At 37.3% G+C, this 21,212-nt stretch overlaps 2 protein-coding genes across 2 annotated transcripts; one reads left to right on the top strand and one right to left on the bottom strand.

Annotated features, from left to right (window-relative positions):
• The first annotated feature begins 10,879 nt into the window (after positions 1-10,879).
• Positions 10,880-12,936, top strand: LOC130731587 (peroxidase 4-like). The gene is made up of 4 exons (XM_057583867.1): positions 10,880-11,106; positions 11,564-11,755; positions 11,995-12,160; positions 12,393-12,936. Exons 1-4 carry the CDS (start codon positions 10,894-10,896, stop codon positions 12,785-12,787), a joined length of 966 nt encoding a protein of 321 aa, XP_057439850.1. The 5' UTR covers positions 10,880-10,893; the 3' UTR covers positions 12,788-12,936.
• A 7,544-nt stretch (positions 12,937-20,480) lies between these two features.
• Positions 20,481-20,981, bottom strand: LOC130721473 (uncharacterized). The gene is made up of 2 exons (XM_057572300.1): positions 20,698-20,981; positions 20,481-20,604 (listed from the first exon to the last, which is right to left on the bottom strand). The coding sequence occupies exons 1-2, from the start codon at positions 20,979-20,981 to the stop codon at positions 20,481-20,483; spliced, it is 408 nt and encodes a 135-aa protein (XP_057428283.1).
• Between the last annotated feature and the right edge of the window lie 231 nt (positions 20,982-21,212).

Genomic DNA, 21,212 nt, shown 5'->3' with positions numbered 1-21,212 from the left:
AATCTCTATAGTAAAGGGTGTTATTTTTTTATAAGCAAAATAATATAGTAAATGGTGTTAGTTATGCTTTAGTCATTAGGTTATATGGGTTTGATGATTATCTTAGGTGGGTACTGTGGAAGTTCCGCGCAAATTATATCAAACGTCAAATATAGATTTTGTCGCATGCACCACTTTCACTTTCTAATGGTCAAAAGGACACACTCAAGGCCCACATATATAAAGGCTTTTTAATTTAGAAGAGGCTACTGATAGAATAAATAAATATTATGTAATTTATTTATGTCATTATGACTTACCCGTAATTAGGCTTAGATTTCTCTGTAATTATTAGCCTAGGTCAACTCTCTTGTATCTATTTATACAGTACTTTTGATTAATGAAAATCAGCTTTTCCAATAATCTTACAGCTACAGTTGGGTGAAAATGAGTTGGATATAGATGGGATGCTATAAGCCTATAACCAACGGCATGATTTAACTGTTAGATAGTTGGACTTATTATGTATCTAGATGAGATTTGATCCATGAACAATGTGTGTAAAAATTATTTATTAGAAGATGCATACTGACTTAATGTAATTTTAGAAATTTGAGGGAGATTAGTTTTATGACTGTCGGATGCAGGCTGAGATACCTTAGTGAAAAGATAGGACGTATGTGGATGCGTTAAACCAACATACGCTACGAGAGCAAGCGCACTCTATTGATCGAGTAATATAAGAATGTAAGTCTCAGTTATCGAATCCAATGGACTAGGTAGACAATTAAGCTTAAGGTGTTTCATAGTTTAAGAATTTCAATAGTTGAGTTGATTTTGTGGTGAGAGCATGTGATGGCCTGAGATTTAAATTTATTTTCCTAGTTTATTTGCATATAATTTAATATAATTTTAAAGATATTTCAGTCATTTTATGACACTTTAGGCTTATTTCATGTATTTTAATATTTTTATTTTGTTTTAGTATTTTTCTACATTTTATATTATTTTTCTAGATTTCATTAGGATTTGTATTAGTTTTATCCTCTATTTAATTTTTATCACAATTTATTTAATTTAATTTAGGATTAGATAAGTTTATTTTAAGGTGTTATCTTATTTTTATCTAGTATACATTTTTATTTGCTTTATTTTAGGAGAAGATTTGAAGAAAAAGGAAAAATAGTTTAATTTCTATGCACCGACGGTGTAAAGTCTTTTACACAGTCAACCAATCAGATTATAAGTATGTGAGAAAATCTATTTTTTTTATTTAATTTCATTATTTGACGTGACACATCCTTACAATCAGATTGATTGACAGTGCAAAAATAACTTTAATTTACACCCTTTTTCTCAAGGGGGAAAACAGGAATTCGGAGTTGTTGTTTTCCCGGCGCAACAAACTGCTGTGATAGCGCCAGTTTGCATTTGCTGTTTTAGGTAACGCAATTAACCGCCGCGAAAGGACCTGCATGGACCAGAATGAAAAAAATCACCAAAAAATCCATTTTTAACCTACGTTTTGGGATCTTCTTATCTTTCTTTTCTTCTAAACCTAATAAACTCTTTTGGAAAACTTGTAGTTAATTGCTTGGTGGAGAGGAAGGTTGGGCCCTTGAGGACCGGTGTCAGGGTCATGGAGGAAGGTGACAGCTTCTTCGGATGTCCATGACTCCGTTCTATCTTGGGTTTTGTTTTCCTCTTTACCTATTTTTGTGTTTTGACACTCTTTTAGTATTAGAGGATAGAGATGATGTAATTTGATTTACTCTTGTTCAATACAGTTTTATGCATTTATAATTATGAGTTTTCATTATATGATGTTTCTCACTGTGCTTAATGCTTCTATTGGCCGATTGATGGCTTTAAGAGTTTATATTAATTCATAAATAGATTGAGATATTGATATGAATTGATGTATGCTTAGTTCATAAAAGGGGGGAAAACACCCATGTATTAGGTTTAATAATTCTCTTTGCGCTTCATGTATCTATCGACTATGTGAAGGTATTTAGGATTTGCATGACAATTAACAAGTTGGTGTAAATTTAGTTAATGAGAGGAACCACCCTTGCACCTGTCATCTTAAGAAAGACTTGACTTATGTTGGGTTGAGGTTTTCTAGGTGACACTAGGAGACATTAACCCTTAGGTATGAATATCATGAGTTGGGGATGAGGTCTAAATCGAGTGACAAGTCAGGATACTCACCTACCAAAGAGAATTATTAAACCTAAGACATAAGTGTTTTCCTTTTTTTTTTATGAACTAAGCATACATCAATTCATATCAATTTCTCAATCTATTTATGAAATAATACATACCCTTAAAATCATCAATCTACTAATAGAAGCATTAAGCCTACAGAGAAACACCATATCATGAAAACTCATAATTATAATTTCACTAAAAGTGTATTGAACAAGAGTAAAATCAAATTACATAATCTCAAATACTAAAAGAGAGTCAAAATACAAAAATAGGTAAAGAGGAAAACAAAACCCAAGATAGAACGGAGTCATGGACGTCCGAAGAAACTGTCACCTTCCTCCATAGCTCTAACACCAACCCTCATTAGCCCAGCCTTCCTCTCCGCCAAGCAATTGCCTACAAGTCTCCAAAAAGTGTTTATTAGGTTTAGAAGGAGAATAAAAAAATCCCTAAAAAGTAGGTTAAAAACATATTTTATAGCGATTTTTTCGTTCTGTTACCTAAAACAACAGATGCAAATTGGCGCTATCCCATCGGTTTGATACGCTGGAAAAACAACAGCTTTGAATTCCTATCTTTTTCTTGGATTTTTTTTTCTTCTCCAAATCTTCTCCTAAAATAAAGCAAATAAAAATATATAAGATATAAAAATAAGATAACACCTTAAAATAAACTTATCTAATCCTAAATTAAATTAACTAAATCCTAATAAAAATTAAATAGAAAATAAAACTAATTCAAATCCTAATGAAATCTAGAAAAATATTAAAACAAAATAAAAACATTAAAATGCATGAAATAAGCCTATAGTTTTTTAAAATGACTGAAATATCCTAAAATCTATATTAAACTACATGCAAATAAACTAGGAAAATAACTCTCTCTTATATGTCAAGATTCGAACTTATATTTACAAGATAAAAATTCTCTCTCTCTCTCTCTCTCTCTCTCTCTCTCCAATACTCTTCCTCTATCTCTCTCTCCCTCTCATCTTTCTATCTTTCTCTTTATTTTTCTCACCCCGACCTATTCCAAGCCCTTTCTCGCTCAGCCCCGACCTGTTCCGTCGGACTCTTCTAGCACGAAAAACCTAAACATGTCGGGTCGACTAGAACCGGTTAGTCCAACCTAAACCCTAATCCTCAAACTTTTAACCATAAACCCGACCTCAGAGAATCAAGCTAGGTTAGACCGATCCAAACCCTAAAATTGACTTGAGCGACTCGACGTCTATACACTCGACCTAACCGAATCGACGCCAACCTGACTCCAACTCGCATGACTTAACACCAACATGCTTGACCAGAAGCCCAAAGTCGACACCCTAAACACTAAAATTGGCCCTAAACCCAAAATCTGACTTGCCCATTTTGCGTGCATGACCCTCCTAACTCGAAGCCAACTGGCCCAACTGACGCTGACCCGCATCCAACCTTACTGACCCTTCGTAGACTTGTCCAACCATCATGCCCTCAAATATAAAATCGTCTTTAAATCCTTTACCAGACCTGAACCGATCGAGCCGACCTAAACTTCAAAATCAAACTTAAACCCTAAATTAGAATCGACCATTTTGCATGCTCGACTTGCCTGAATTTGCACGGACGCGCCCGCATCGTAGGCGGCTAGCTCAATCTATAGCTGACTTGCTTGAACTGACATCGACCTTCCCAAAATGTTAAAAAACTTTTCGACAATGTTTTTGTGTTGCTACATAAATAAAAAAGTATTTTTCAAGAAAGATAATTTCAAGATTTTAATATTTATTTATTATTATTATTATTATTAACATAAAAATTCAACAAATCAAATTTCACAATTTTAATTCAATCATATTTTTTATAAGCTTTAATTCAATCACATAATATTCATTAATGATTGTTGAACCTTAGTAACAGGCGATATTCAATCAATATATGTCCGGTTGTGATTTTTGACTGCTGTGCTAACCGTGAAGTGTGAAAAAACATAAAACACGTTTGTTAGGAGTTTTAGACTGCCACAAAATCTACACTCAAAAACACCCGTTTAACCGCCATAAAAAACCTGTGCTAAATATTTTTTTTACGCTTCACATTTAAGTGTGGTTGATTGAATATATCTCTTGGCAACAATGATATATACACACATCATTGTTTAAACACTTTATTTTCACCTATTTTTTTCTATCTCTCTCCTCTTATCATCTATCACATCTTAACTTTGTTTCTCTTACTTTTTCTTTTCTTCCTATCTCTCTCTTTTTTTCACTTCTTCCACCTCAAAGAGGTGTGTAAGTAACATTATTGTATCTATTGGTGATGTATAAGCACTGCATAAAAGTATCACATACCAAATCGTAGGCTATGTACAATGCATGGGACCCTAAAAAGGAAAAGGAGTTTACCAACTACTAGCAACCACTTTGACAAATCATAGCATGCCGGCAGAGTAAGTCATTGATTCAAAGAAAACTGATCTAGTGAATCACCATTTTGGTCCCTGAGATTGTAAGCGTCGGTCATAGTAGTCCCTGGGTTTCATTAATGGTGAAAAAAATCCCTGAGTTTGTCTCCGCCGGTCATAGTAGTCCCTAACCACGTTGGGCCGTTAGTCCCTGGGACGGAAAAGTGACATGTCACTTTAATTGACACCTTGGCTTGCCCCCGTGTCGTGCCACGTGTCATAAGTTACTTTCCCCCCAAAAATCTTTATTTCACAATGATCCCTGATGACGTGGCACCTCCCCATTGGACCAATATGTGGGCAAATTAGTCCCTGCCAACCTATGATCATAATACGTTGTAGAGTAGAGAGAGCGAGTGTCAGACCATCTTCTTCTTCCTTACCCATTGCAGAGAGAAAAGCTTCAACCTTTGAGAGGATTAGGTTGAAAAACACTGGTTCCCGAGCGGCGGTGAAGTTGGGTGTGTTCGTTGTTGTTGTCTGGTGAAGGACGACGACCGACGGTGACGAGTTCCACGGTGTGTCTTCATCGTTCTTCACGACGTAAAGGTATGTTTTTGCTTTAAGTTTCATCGTTATTTTCGTCTTCTATTTCATGGTTTTATTTGTGTTAGTGTTCGAATGGATGTTAGGTTGGTGTTTGTGTAGTGAGATTTTGGGTCTGGTTGTTGGATTTTATTTGGGGTTGGGGTTTATGATGATACATGCTATTATGGGAAAATGAAGAAAAGTTTTGTTTTTTCTATTTGTGTTCTAACCCGGCGTGCTTTGTTGAGTTGATTTGTGGTGGTTTTGAACGTTTTGATGTTATGTGAAAAACCCCAAATTTTGTACTGAGAAAACCAAAAAAAATTTCATGATATTATTTCTAATTTTGTGTGTCATGCAATGCAGATGATTAATCGCAGGATGACTCTAATTTTGCACCATGGTGGAAATCTAGTGACAAATGCTGAGCCTGATGGTGTTGGTGTGTTGTATGATGGAGGTGAAATGTGTGTGTGGGAAGACATTGATGTGGATACATTCAATGTATTTACGCTGGAAGCATTAGCCAAAGAACACTACTACCACAGCTTTAGCAAAATATGGTTTCGGAATCATGGAGCTGAAGAAGGGATAATGGATCTCATTAAGGTTGAAGGGGATGATTCTATAAGAGACATGTTCATAGTTGCTAGGAAGAACAACTGGGAGATAGAAGTCTACTTTGAGCATATTATGAATCATGAGGAATTTATTGTGCATGGACCTCCTGATGCAGTGGTGCCTAGTGAAGATGATGATGATGTGGAGATCATACCAAATGCTGAAAATGTTGTAGAACCAGAGGGAAGCAAAGTAGCTGATATTGCAAGCAGAGTTCCTGATCCAGTGGTGGCTAGTGATGATGATGATGATGTGGAGATCATACCAAATGCTGAAAATGATCAAAGCATGCATGTGGACAGTAATGAAGACAATGAGGACAATGTTGAGCTGATGATGAGTGAACAAATGTTGGCTGATATAGATGCATGTGTTGACAGATTTATGGAAAGGGATGATACTGCTAATGGGAAGGGGAAGAAGGGAAGCACAAAGGAGAAAGGGAAGAAGGCAAGCAGAGATGAAAAGGGGAAGAAGCCAAGCAAGGGGAAGAAGCCAGTCACAAAGGAGAAAGACTTGAAGGGGAAGAAACCAATGGTGGGAAAGAAAAGGTGTAATTCAGAGACTGATACCAGTGAAACACAATCCTATTATGGAAGTGGTTCTGAGAGTTCTGATGATGAAGACAGTGCATATGAGCCAACACATGTGGAAGAGCAGGAGTGGTCATGTGAAGAACATAGTGAGAACTACCATAGTGAAGAGCTAAACAGCCCTGTAAGTACTGATGATGAAGGCAACTCAAGAAGAAAGGGAGTTTTCCCTCAATTCAAAGAAGGTTCAGGCTTTGGGCAAGTTCACTTGGAGCTTGGAATGGAATTTGCTGATCTGGGCACATTTAAACAAGCTGTGAGAGACTACACCATACAAGCAGGGAGACAAATGAGGTGGTTGAAAAATGATAGTGTGAGGTGCAGGGCTGGATGCAGGGTGGAAAAGTGTCCTTGGGTGATATTCTGTGCATGGAGCAATGCAACAAAAAGCTTCCAAATTAAAACTTTTGATGACATACACACTTGCTGCAGAGGCTTCAAGAACAAGCAAGCAAATACAAAGTGGGTGGCTGGAAAGCTTGTGGACAGAATTAGAACACAACCAAACCTTACTCACTCTGAGGCATTTGATGTAATGAAGATTGAATATGGAGTTGTTTTGGATGACACCAAAATCTTCAGGGCAATGAAGCAGGCAAGGAAGGCTGTGGAAGGAAGTGAAGCAGAGCAGTATGGCAGGTTATGGGACTACTGCCATGAACTAATGAGGAGCAACCCCGGTTCCACAGTGAAGATGGATTGCATTCCAATCACTGATTCTCCACCCCAATTCCAAAGGATCTACATTTGCCTGGATGCATGTAAGAGGGGCTTCAGAGCAGGATGTAGACCTGTAATTGGGCTTGATGGATGCTTCTTGAAGGGATATTTTGGAGGCCAGCTCCTGTCAGCTGTTGCACAGGATGCAAACAACCAAATTTATGTGGTAGCTTATGCAGTGGTTGATGTTGAGAATAAAGACAACTGGAAGTGGTTCCTTGAGCTTTTGCATGGGGATTTGGGGGATTATAGGCAACATGGCTGGCATTTCATGTCTGATATGCAAAAGGTAAATTTAAGTCAATTATTTTTTCTATTTGCTCGAAAAGATGAGGGACTAATATGCCCTTTATATGACTAGTTTAGGGACTAACATTGAATCTTATATTATTGTTACAGGGCTTGATTCCAGCACTGCAAGAGGTCATGCCTGGTGCTCAACACAGGTACTGTGTAATGCATCTTTGGAGAAATTTTACCAAGCAATGGAAGGATAAGGAGTTAAAAAATGCTGTGTGGGCGTGTTCAAGAGCTACCACTGTTGTGGAATTCAATAAGAAGATGGATAGGGTGAAGAGGAAGAACCTGGCTGCCTGGACTTATCTGAATAAGTGGCCAAAGAATTCATGGACCAAGGCTTATTTCACTGAGTTCACTAAATGTGACAACATCTGCAACAATGCATGTGAAGTGTTCAATGCCAAGATTTTGAGGTATAGAGGGAAGCCAATACTGACACTACTAGAGGAGGTGAGGTGCTATATTATGAGGACTATTGCAAACAACAAGATGAAGCTGAATGGACATTTGGGTACTCTACCACCAATGCAACAAAGGAGGCTTGACATTGAGAAAGAAGAGAGTAGGAAGTGGACTACAACATGGACAACTGATGGTGAAAAATATGAGGTAGCTATTTGGGATACTAGAGTTGGTGTGGATTTATTGGCCCAGACATGTACTTGTAGATTCTGGCAATTGAGTGGCATGCCATGTAAGCATGCATGTGCAGCTATTGGTTGGAAGAATATGAGGCCAGAGGACCATTGTCATGCTTGGTTGACAATGGGAGCTTACAGAAGCACCTATGAGTTTGCAATTCAGCCAACAAATGGTCCAAATTACTGGGAAGAAACTCCTTATCTGAGGCCAATCCCACCTAAGCTGAAGAGAAAAGCAGGGAGACCAAAGAAGAATAGGAGAAGAGATAGCACTGAGGCAGCTCCAAGTGGGACAGCACCTAGTGGGGCAACAAGATCTACTCAAGCTGGGAATGCTCAGGCAGGTGGGAGAAGGACTAGGATTAGGAGAGCTCTTGGTGAAACTAGATGTTCAAGGTGTGGGTTATATGGTCATAACACCAGAACTTGTCATCATCAGGGTGTTGCACTGATGCCTAGGAATTGGGTTCCACCACACCCTGAGGAAAATGAAGGCAATGATCAAGGTCACCAAACTGAGATTGACCTCTCACAAACTGCTCCAAATGAAGAACCATTGTCTCAGCCTATAGCACAGGTATAATCATGCATATTATACTCTCACAAACTGCATATTATCATGCATATTATACTCATGCATATTATATCTTGTTTGTAGGCACCTAATTCCCAAGCCCAAGTTCCAAACAATCAAACTAGGCCACCAAGGAAGCCTAGGCAGCCTAGGGCTTCTGTGCATGTGGCTGGGCCTCCTGTGCATATGGCTGGGCCTTCTGTGCATATGCCTGGGCCTTCTGTGCCTCAGCCTGGGCCTTCTATGCATGTGCCTGGGCCTTCTGTGCCTCAGCCTAGGCCTTCTATGCCTCAGCCTATGCCTCCAATTAAAGCCTCTGCATTCAGGGCCCCTCGTTTTGCAAACAGGCCATGGTCAGCCCCAGCTCCCCTTGCAGTCCAACCAGGTTTGCAGATCAGGAGTTCACCCACACCTGGACCAGTATCAAATGAGCCCCGTATGCCTACAATGACCTTCATACCAACTCCTAGGACAAGGCCAATGCAAGGTGATCAGAACAAGTGAAGAATTGCAGCATGGAAAGATTTTTTTTGATATCCCTATCCATAGTATGATGGGACTGTAACTTTTCTGGAATAGTGGTGCTTTAAATTGTTGATGGGAACATAAATTATGTCCTTTTATTTATTTGCTATCCAGTAGGTAACTTAATTAGACATATGATGTATTTTGATGAGTATGATATCTTTGATGATCTCAGGGCATTACTTGATTCAGTTTGACATCTATCCATGGTTCCTTCATTGCATATTTTTTGATATCCCTATCCATAGTATGATGGGATTGTAATTTTGAACAGAATGGATGTGCAATCTACAATTTTATGATCATGTGATATCTTTATTATCAATGACAAAACTATGATAGTGCATTACTTAAATTGATTTCTTATTTAGTATTATCATTTGCTTGAATAGACCACAAAACTATGATAGTGCATTACTTAAATTTTCATGTCCATATATTGATTGATTGCATCAGGTCAGCTTACAAACATATTTCAACCAATACAAACATAACCATGTCCCTTATATCCCCCTTATAACAACAAAAGACATGCCAATCACCATAAACATAACCAATACACAAACAAGACCTCTAAGCATCCTAAGTTCTACATTCTTAAACTTGTTATGCTCCTCAACCAAGGCAACATTCTTCTCCAGAACCCCCTTTATCGTTCTCAACTCCTCAATCAGACATTCATTTTTCAGCATAACTTCCTTCATCATTGAGAGTTCCTCAAGCATAGCATCATTCTTGACCACAAGCTCCTTCAATAGCATAGAGTCTTCAGCCTTCATACCCAGACCACTGGATTCATCTGTGTCCGCTACATCATCTACCCATCGAAAAAAATTGCAGTTTGACTCATGACCCTGTGACATGTGAACTTCAGAAAAAGAAGGATGAGAACAGAGGATGATGAAAATGAGGAAGAAGACCATACCTTGGGTAGATAGCAACAATAAAAAGCTTTCCCTGGGTTCGCGTCTGTCCTCGACACCCTCACCTTTGCCTCTTCACCGCATTTGCATCGAGGGTTTCCGCCGTTAACAGATGAGCTACCGCCACCATTTCCCTTCGTGCTTGACCTCTGTTGAACGCGGCCTTTGAAACCCTCACCCATTGTCATGTTCGATTCAACAATAAAGAGCACAGGAATTGCAGTTTGGAGAGAAATCGAGAAGGAATTTTGGAGATTCAGAGGAATTGGGGATTTGGATATGGTTCTAGGGTTCACTGATTTGGGAATTTTAAACCCAATTCGAAGGGACTAAAATGATCGATTTAATCTCCTTATAACTTTGTCCTACGTGGCTGAGTCTATGTGTCACTTAACGTTGGTTCCATCCCAGGGACTAACGGCCCAACGTGGTTAGGGACTACTATGACCGACGGAGACAAACTCAGGGATTTTTTTCACCATTAATGAAACCCAGGGACTACTATGACCGACGCTTACAATCTCAGGGACCAAAATGGTGATTCACTCAAAACTGATCAAACCGGTTCAATTTGCTACTTTTGAATTGATTAATTAAATCAAGTAAACAACCCATGGAGTACACTGATGAGTGATGACTTAGCTAATAAGTCTACATGTTAGGTTAGAGACGGAAGAGAGAAAAACACCTTGATATTAATCTTACGTTGACTTATAACCTGGCTACTAATCATATATAAATAGTGGCTCTCTACGGTTCAAGAAACCACACATTCTCAATAACAAACAAAAAACTACACATAATAGAGTTATAGTTATTGAGTTTTAGCTATGGCTTCGTTTTTTTCTAGCTTAATGATTAGTTTGGGCTTGTTGGTCCTAGTTTTGGGGAGTGGCAATGCAACACTTTCCACAAACTTCTACTACAGCTCTTGCCCTAAACTTCTTGACACTGTGAAATGTACGGTGGAATCCGCTATATCAAAGGAGACACGCATGGGTGCTTCTCTCCTACGTTTGTTCTTCCACGATTGCTTTGTCAATGTATGTACATTTATCTGCTTACTCTCACACCAACTCAAACTTAAAATATTTTAAACATAAATGTTACCTAAACATTCAATTTCCATTAACATTTAGTCGGCACATGCTTTTGTGATGGTTATGAACTGCCTAAAAAACATGTGTCAATTAATTACACGTTTTACCTATTATTGTCATTGCAGTGTGGTTGTACCTAGCTAAATTATGATTCTTGATACTCTTAAAAAATATAAATACGCTCACAATTACAACCATGATATGATTATCAAAATCTCTAAAATCATAATGTTGTGATAGTAATCGCTATCGCTAACCTTGATTTAAAACAATGTACATGATCAACTTATCTTTTTTTAAAAATTATTTATGACACTCTAAAGCTAATTATTAATGGAAATTAAATTTTTCTCTATAATTCATACATGCATAAACTAAATTTGATAAACAAACATTGCAGGGATGTGATGGATCGATTCTACTTGATGACACATCAAAATTCGCCGGAGAGAAGAACGCAAAGCCAAATAGAAACTCTGCACGTGGATTTGAAGTGATCGACCAAATCAAGTCAGCAGTAGAGGCAGTGTGCCCAGGTGTTGTTTCCTGTGCCGATGTCCTTGCTATCGCTGCCAAAGACTCTGTTGAGATTGTAAGCATTTAATCCAATCCAATATCCAATTTACTCATGTTTGTTTTTACGTTTAAGCCTTTTAAATCACTTTAAAAAATTATTAGGAATTGCTCCTCACATAATCATCACTTCTTCCTCTAACAGAATACTGAATTTCAAAACGAACACATGATTGCATTAATCTCTACACATGCACATCATAGGCAACTAGGGAAGTGTGATGAATTTAATTATATTTTGTGTAATTTCTTGATCAGCTTGGAGGCCCAACTTGGAATGTGAAACTTGGAAGAAGAGACGCTAGGACTGCGAGCCTATCTGCTGCCAACAACGGCATCCCACCACCCACTTCAAACCTCAATCAGCTCATCTCCAGGTTCTCTGCACTTGGACTTTCGACCAAAGACTTGGTCGCATTGAGCTGTACGCACCACAATATTCCATTAGAAAATTATCGTGTCTCGGTGTGAACCTGTTACAAATTGCAGGTGTCGCTGTACATGTCCACAAAAATGGTGCCCTCAGTCCACCAATCGTGACTTCTTATTTAAATTCCTTCTTAGCTTAGCAACAATATGATCTATATTCATTTTCGTTTCATTGATTTGGTCATATGTCTCTTGATTTCAAAATCCTAACCACATATATACACTAGGGGCTCACACAATTGGACAAGCAAGGTGCACCACCTTTAGATCCCGCATCTACAATGAGACTAACATAGACACTTCCTTTGCTCTCAACACAAGGCAACCAAAGTGCCCAAAGGCATCAGGGTCAGGGGACAACAACCTCGCACCACTTGATCTGAAGACGCCCACATCGTTCGACAACCACTACTTCAACAATCTTGTTGACAAGAAGGGGCTCCTCCACTCCGACCAACAACTCTTCAATGGTGGATCCACTGACTCCATCGTTCGCGGCTATACCACTGAGCCGGCCTCCTTTTACTCTGATTTTGTCACTGCCATGATCAAGATGGGTGACATCAGTCCTCTCACTGGATCTCAAGGAGAAGTTAGAAAGAACTGCAGGAGTGTGAATTAACTTTTATAAAAGACATATATATTTTAATGCATTTAGAATAAGTTTGTTCTTGCTTTGTCTTATGGTAGTAGTTGTGTACTACCTACTATGTCTTGTATCTCGTTATTTTTGCTTCCAAAGTCTGAATATTTGAAGTTGAAATGCAAAGAAAAAAAGCTTTGTCAAGGTTGGTTTGATGTGAAGTTCGTTTACCTTTTTTTCGAAACCAATATTAAACTTGACTATAAAGTATGCCGATCGAGATGAATTGCATTAGAGATCAAAACCGTTTACTAGAAACATAACAAGTAAAGAGCCAGCTGAAAATTTTGGCACTAGTATACCAACATCGTGAGAACTGGTCATCAAACTTTGTGTTCCTTGCAAATAAATTTGAAATTATTTTAAGAAGTCTTTCTATTGTCATATATACATCTAAATGATTTCGGTAAGTTTTCAATTCATTAGTGTCACATTATATGGGACATTTACTTGAAAAGTCATATTAGTTTATACGTACACCATAAATTTATAATAATCTTAAATCAACAACTTGCTTACACCATTTGACTATATAAATATTATACACTTTCATACAAAAAGGATGAATTTGTAAGAAGGATGAATGCATAGTCATATCATTCCTATAATTCATATATAGTGTACTGTTTCTCACTTTATATGCAGTCCATATGTATTCAACATTAAAACATTAGAGTTTTCTATTTCAACATTGTCACCTTTTGCAAACATGTTAACATTGGTTTGTCATCTCCCACGTAAATGACATGTCTCCTATCATATAATTTGTGCGGTCCCTTTCCATTTAGTTCAGATACATTTTTACAATCAAATCATTTGCCACTCGTTGTTGTTGTAGGTATGTATAAGGATTACTACAAAATTCAAATTAAGATATATATAATATATGAACATTAATTATGAATTAATATGTGAAGAGAGGTGAGAGTGTTGGACAAAGTGAACTGGTGGCTGAGGGATGAGGAAGGCGGAGGAGACGTTGTGGCATCGCAGGGGTGGAGGGGGCGGCAGAGTATGAGGGGATAAAGGTTTGAGACGGGTGAGGGAGTTAAAGAGTGAAGAAACTCATATGAAAAGTGGAAACAAAGTCACATAGAGAGTATTCACTTTACACTACTGTTACTAACCATTATTGTACTAGTGTTAGTATTTATTACCCTCTTCCAGACTTATAACATCGTTTCAATTATTTGTTTTTGCCAAAACTGCCTTCTTGAAATTGATTAATCATTGTCACAAGCGCCCCATGAATCTAAATATTCACCCAAAAATACATTGAACTAGAAATAATACCCGTGCGTTGCACGAGTTTATTTACAAATAATATAGTATAAAAATTATTATAATGTAAGTGAATTACCAAATATCAAAAATAGTTTTTTAATATAAAAAAAGTGTATTGAGACATCAAAATAATAATTTTGGTGTATTAACTTGCTCGTACTAAAGTTCTATTTCTATAACTAATTAATATATCACTCAAAATTAGTAATTGATATTTAATAATTAGCATTGAATTAACTTTAAGAACTTTGGTTGTAACATATTTCAATTGATTTGGGTTCTCTGTTTTTTGGTTTATTATAGTGGTTTCAATTGCAGAGCGTTGATTCATCATGAATCCGGCTGTAAACATTGATACTCAGTTAAGGGAAATATTGTCCCTAGATGTTATCCTATTTTTTAATCATAACTAATCCATAAAAACCATTTTAATAATTTATTTATTTAAATAATTTGAAAAAACCTTAAGTGAATTTGAAATATTTTAAATCAAGTAATAAGGTTTTAATATAAGTTATAATAACATATTTTTTTATACTATTTTATCAACAATGAAATAATCTTAACTTTAAAAATTATAATAAGTTATATATATATTTTTAATATCGTAAAATATTATTTATTAAATTTAAATTTATTCAACTTTTGTTATAATTATTTTTCCCTGTTATGCTTCATCAAGTTATTTTTACTTCTATATAATAGATCTAAAATCATATTTAAAGAATTTTTTTCAAATAATACTTACATTTCAATATAGTGCATTGGGGGAGGAAGCTATTGAACTGAGGAAGAATCTGGGAGCAGAATTTTGGCAGTGCAGTAGGCAGATTGAATCTCTATTGTTTCAAAAGTCAAGGATTAAATGGGTGAAGGAAGGAGATGCCAATACAAGGTATTTTCATGCAATGTTAAATTTCAGAAGGAAAACTAATGCTCTTTCTGGATTGCAGGTTGGTGATTCTTGGGTAGAAGATCCGCCACTAGTAAAGGAGGAAGTGAAATTGTTTTTTGCACATAAATTCAGATCAGAGGGGTGGGAACGTTCAAAGCTAGATGGTATTCCATTCAGAACTATCTCTGAAGCCTCATCTAATTTCCTTGAGTCAAATTTCTCTTCAGAGGAGATTAAGGAGGCAATATGGAGTTGTGCTGGAGATAAAATTCCAGGACTTGATGGATTCAACTTTAGGTTCATTAAATCTTTTTGGGGAATTTTGGAGGATGATTTTAAAAGATTGGTTGAGGAGTTTCAGGTGACTGGAGATTGGACGTGTGGTGCTAATGCCTCTTTTATTCCCCTTATCCCAAAGGTTGAGTCACCACAAGGCTTACATGAATTTAGGCCTATTTCACTTGTGAACTGTTTGTATAAGGTGATTTCAAAATTGCTTGCAAACAGGTTGAAAACGGTGATTCATACAGTGATTGATGATTGTCAATCAGCTTTTGTGGGTGGTAGGAATATGCTTGACGGTGTCTTAGTTGCAAATGAAGTCATTCATGAGGCCAAGAGGAGGAAAAAATCAACTTTTGTTCTGAAGGTAGACTATGAGAAGGTTATGACTCTGTGGATTGGAAATTCTTATTTTATATGCTCAGGAGGATGAATTTCGGCTCAAAATGGATTCAGTGGATTAGGAATTGTCTCTGATCGGCATCAGCATCTGTGTTAGTTAATGGAAGCCCCTCTGGGGAATTCTGTATGGAAAAGGGTCTTAGACAAGGCGACCCTCTGGCACCTTTTCTATTTTTAATTGTTGGCGAGGGGCTGAGTGGATTAATGAGACAAGCGATGGTGCAAAATCACTTTTCTGCTTTCAAGGTGATGGGTGAGGAAGATGTAGAAGTTTCTCTCTTGCAGTTTGCTGACGATACCATATTCATTGGCGAAGCGTCTTTGCAAAATATCTTTGTGGTAAAAAGTATATTACGCTGTTTCGAACTAATATCTGGCTTGAAGGTTAATTTTTTCAAAAGTAAAATTGCAGGTGTTTGTGTAGAGCCAAATTGGATGAGTAGTGCGACTTCAATGCTACGTTGTCAAGAGATGAAGATTCCTTTTATTTATTTGGGCATACGAGTGGGGGGAAATCCGAGGCGGCTGTCCTTCAGGGATCCAGTTATCGGAAAACTAAGCAATAGATTGTCAAAGTGGAAGCAACGTCATTTGTCTTTTGGTGGTATAATCTGTTTGATAAAGTCAGTATTATCGTCCCTCCCACTATTCTATCTCTCATTCTTTAAAATGCCAGCTGGAGTGTTAACTAGATGTAACAGCATCTTTCGACGCTTCTTGTGGGGAGGCACCTCTAATGAGGACAGCAAGGTGGCTTGGGTGAGTTGGGATAAGGTCTGTAAACCTGTTTGCGAAGGCAGTTTGGGTGTGAGGGATTGGAAGACCTTCAATTGGGCTCTTGTTGGTAAGTGGCGATGGCGGATGTTGAAAGAGAAAGACACTTTGTGGTGTCGTATTTTAAACGTTAAATATGGGGGCTTGGTAAGGGAGCATGATTCAATTTGGTGGAAGGATTTGATGTCAATTTGCGCTGGAAGAAATTGGTTTTATGATTCAGTTTGCCGGCGGATAGGTGATGGTAAGGAATTCTTGTTTTGGGAGGAGGATTGGTGGGGTGTGGGAGCGTTGAAAGATAAGTTCCAGCGTCTATTTATTTTGTCTTCTCAAAAGAGAGCTTCAATTTTTGAGATGGGTGAGTGGGGTGTTAATGGTTGGAGTTGGGTTTTTCAGTGGGACAGATTGTTGTTTGATCGTGAGAATGTAAAGGTTGATGAATTAAAAGCATTGCTACGAAGCTTTTCTCCTAAAATGGATAGAAAAGATTCATGGTGCTGGTTGAAGGATGGGTCAGGCATATATAGTGTTAAATCGACATATGACTCGCTGCAAGATGTACCGGTGTTGGTGGAGGGAAACATTTTCAGCAGAATATGGAAATCTAAAGCCCCTTCTAACTCAATCGCTGTAGCCTGGAGAATTCTTATTAATAGGATCCAAACCAAAAGGGATTTGGCTCGTCGAAATGCTCTCCCTCCCGGATCTGGTATGGAATGTGGTCTATGCTTGGTAGAGGAGGAAAATTGTTCACATCTGTTTTTTGAATGTTTGATAAGCTGGAAGGTCTGGATGCGTGTTTGTAAGTGGTTTGGTGTGTCAACAGTCTTGCAGAAGGATGCCAAGGCACACTTATTACAGTTTAGTGCAAATTCAGGGGCTGGAATGAGGTTTTCTAAGACTATGACCTTGGTTTGGATAGCTACTGTATATGCACTCTGGTATAGTAGGAATAATTCTGTGTTCAGAGGAGAGGTAGTTGAGGTGGAAAAAATTGTTGATCTTGTGCAATTCAGGTCCTGGCTCTGGTTAAAAGCAAAAGTAAAGGGATTCTCTGTGTCTCACTATGAATGGGTCTCAAACCCCTCTGTCTGTATATCAGTTTGGTGGGAGAGTAAAATAGATTGTTTGGTTACTCTATGCTGTTAGTGTGCAGGTTGCGGATTGGAGTTTTTTCTTGTGTTGTGCGTATTCCTGGGGGGTGTTGGCTACATATCCATATTCTCTTCTAAGGGAATTTTGCTTGTCTTGTGGAGCTGATTTTTATTTATTAGCTGGGAGGTTTCTAGTTTTATCTGGTGCCGCTTGCCTTGATTACACTGAGTCTACTTTTTATGCAGAATGTGGATGCCTCATGTGCTGAAGTTTACTATGTTGATCTCCTCCAGTATCATTATATCTGTTTGTTGGAGTTTGTATTGAGGACAGTGGTGGAGAGGAATTCTTTTCTTATCTTGCTATGTTGTGTTGTGTCTATTTTTGTTACATGTGGCTCGTGTCTTTTAATTTTGGAGGTGCAAGGCATTTGGTTCTATTAGCTTGGTGTCAATTTACAAGGCTGGAGGGGCAGTAACTTGAGATGGCTGCGGAATTATGCTGGGGGTACTAAAGCTACTTTTCTCACTATGGCTTTGGTGATTACAAGAGAAGTAAGCTACCAGGAGTATTATACTTATCTGCTGGAGTATTTGTTGAAGGGTACCTTGAGACTACAACATAAAAACCTAACAGTGATCTAACGAATTGTGCCTTGGATGTGGGAACTGAATTGGATGCAAGGCTTGGCAGCTGGGTTTTGGGTGGGGTATTAGAATTCTCTGTAAGCTTCCCTGAAGATAACCTCTTGGCTTTTCAAAATTGGTACTCTTTTTCCTTGCTAGGTTTTCCCAAGGGGGTTTTATCCTAGCAAGATTTTAATGAGGCCTGTTATGTTAAGTATATTTTCTTGGAAGTATTAGGTGGGGTAGTTCCGTCACTTTAGGGTCTTTGTTTTGTACATGTTAGTTCTTAGTCTACTCTTTTCTCTTCTGTATTGGGTTGAAATACCCCTTGTACTTCTATTCAATATAATTCCTATTGTCTATCCAAAAAAAAAAATATGTTTTTTTTTTTTATTTTTGGTTATTTTTTCGACATTATTTATTAATAAATATTTTTTATAAGTAAAAAATAGTAATAAGTTTCATTTGTTATTTTCTTTAAACTTCTCAACTTATGATTAATAACTAAAATTAAAATAATTTTTAATTATAATTATAATTATTATTAACAATTAGTAAAGAATATAAATAAATTATTATTAACAATATATTACTGTCATTAATTTAAAGGTAGTCAATTTCAATTATTATTATTTTTTAATAATTCACCTCAAGTTTTAATGAATAGTTAAAATTGAAATGATTTTATTATTTAATTTTAAATAAGAGAAATTGGAAAGTTTTAAATTTTAATATTTACTTTTAAATATGAGAAATTGAAAAGTTTAACAATTAATAATTATAATTTAATGATTCATAAAGTGGATTTAGTTTTTATTTTAATTTTCAATTTTTTTATTTAATTTAATGTTTTTAATACAAAAGAAATTTATTATTTCTTTATGTGTTTAATGCTATTTTTTCAAATATGCTTTACATATGTATATAGATTGATGTTTTGTCTGCTGGCCCAAAAGAAGAGCATTGAAGTGATTTAAATAAAAATGCAGCACCAAATAAAAATTCAGCTAGGGGCTTTGAAGTGATTGACACCATTAAAACCAACGCAGAAGCTTCTTGCAACAATACTGTCTCATGTGCAGATATTCTAGCACTTGCCGCAAGAGATGGAATAAATCTGGTGAGCCATTTTCATTTTTATTTGAAAAGAAATTTAATTTTTCCTACTCTTGCTGAGAATGCATGGTTCAATATGTAGCTTGGAGGACCAACATGTCAAGTACCACTTGGTCAAAGAGATGCAAGAACAGCAAGCCAAAGCAAAGCCAACAGTGAAACCCCTTCACCATTCTCCGACCTCTCCACCTCATCACCATGTTCAACGCCAAGGGTCTATCTACCCGTGACCTCACCGTGCTCTTAGGCGGTCACACCATAGGCCAAGCAGAATGCTAGTTTTTCCGGTCCTGTGTCAACAACGAGACCAACATTGATGTCGCCTTCGCCACCTCCAGAAAAACCAACTGCCCTGCCTCCGGCGTCGGAGACACCAATTTAGCCCCTCTTGAGACACTCACGCCGACCAAATTCGACAACAACTACCATGGAGACCTTGTGGCTCGCAAAGGACTTCTCCACTCTGATCAAGTGCTTTTCAATGGTGGATCTCAGGATGCTCTGGTTAAGAGTTATGCGCCTAATGATGTTGCTTCTTTGAGAGATTTTGATGCTGCTATGGTGAAGATGAGTAAAATTAGTCCCCAGCCTCACTGGCAGTGACAGATTCAAGATTTTTAAATTGTGTGGGCGATATTATAATTGTGCAAACACAAGCGCGCGCGCGCGCACACACACACATATATATATATAACTTCAATCAATCAACGAGAGTGTTCAGAAACAAATAGTTATTCTCTTTTATATTTTTAAAAACCACAAATAAGTAAGAAAAAAATATTCAATTCATGCATTTTTCATTTACAATATGTGAAGAAAACTCTTTAGATTGATGCATTTTTCAAAGCTACTTTTAATATAAATAAAGACATATTTAAAATACAGTAGATATATAAAAAATTAATTGGTACTCAATAAAATTTTAATTAGTAACAATGTGTTACACACTAGCAAAGTTTTTCACCTTTTAATAAACTTTAGAGGTATGATTCATTTATACCCTCACTTTATTTCCACCTTTATTTTTCATAGATTTCTCTTTTATCATCCGATCATATATCACACATCTCTTACTTTCTTTCTATTTTCTTCATATTTCTCTCTTCTCTCCACTCTACTTCTACCTTAATTCTTTTTTTTTTGTCAAACTTCTACCTTAGTTCTAAACTTTTTTTTGAAAGCAATAAAATCATTTCATTCAAAGATCAGGAACATCCGTAACTAGGTGTAATAGGATACCAATAAGAGGATCTCCCCACCAGGTACAGTCATGATACAAGTGACTCTCAGCTGCAAGAGCATGAGCTACTACATTTGTTTTTCTACATTCAAAAAGAAAAGAACAACAATTAAAACTAGAAAAAAGTTGCTGACGGTCCAGTAAAATCTGCTGCAAAGAGGGGAAGCTATGGCACTTGTGAAAGGCTGAAACAAGTTGTTGACAATCAGACACAAAGACTAAGTTATCTAAGTTCCATTCTGCAGCTAACTTTAGAGCCCATCTGAAGCTCAAAGCTTCAGCAACCAGAGGATCCGATCTGTGATCTTCATAGTGGGAGGCTGCAACTTGAAAAACCCCTTTATCATCTCTGACAACCAGCCCAAATCCTTGGCCACGAGGTCCCGCCCAACCAGCATCAAAGTTTAGCTTCATAGTACCCGCAGGTGGGGGAGACCACACAACACTAGGTGATCCCATTTTCTCAAATTGTGGTTGATGACTTAGCCATTATGTCCTCAAATTAACTGCCAGTTCCAGAGACTTGATCACATCAAGCTTAATTTTCCTAAAGGAACTCTCATTTCTTGCTTTCCAAATACTCCAAAGGATCATTGCAACCTGGTCCATAATCTCACCACCAACTGAACAAGCTAACTGCTGAATCCACCTATCAATCTCAAGTTGTATGTCACCAGAACGGATGGACAG

Source organism: Lotus japonicus, chromosome 1 (assembly GCF_012489685.1).
Source record: "Lotus japonicus ecotype B-129 chromosome 1, LjGifu_v1.2".
Taxonomy (NCBI): Eukaryota; Viridiplantae; Streptophyta; class Magnoliopsida; order Fabales; family Fabaceae; genus Lotus; species Lotus japonicus.
Note: the sequence above shows the minus strand (reverse complement) of the source record. Positions and strands in the feature narration are given on the sequence as shown.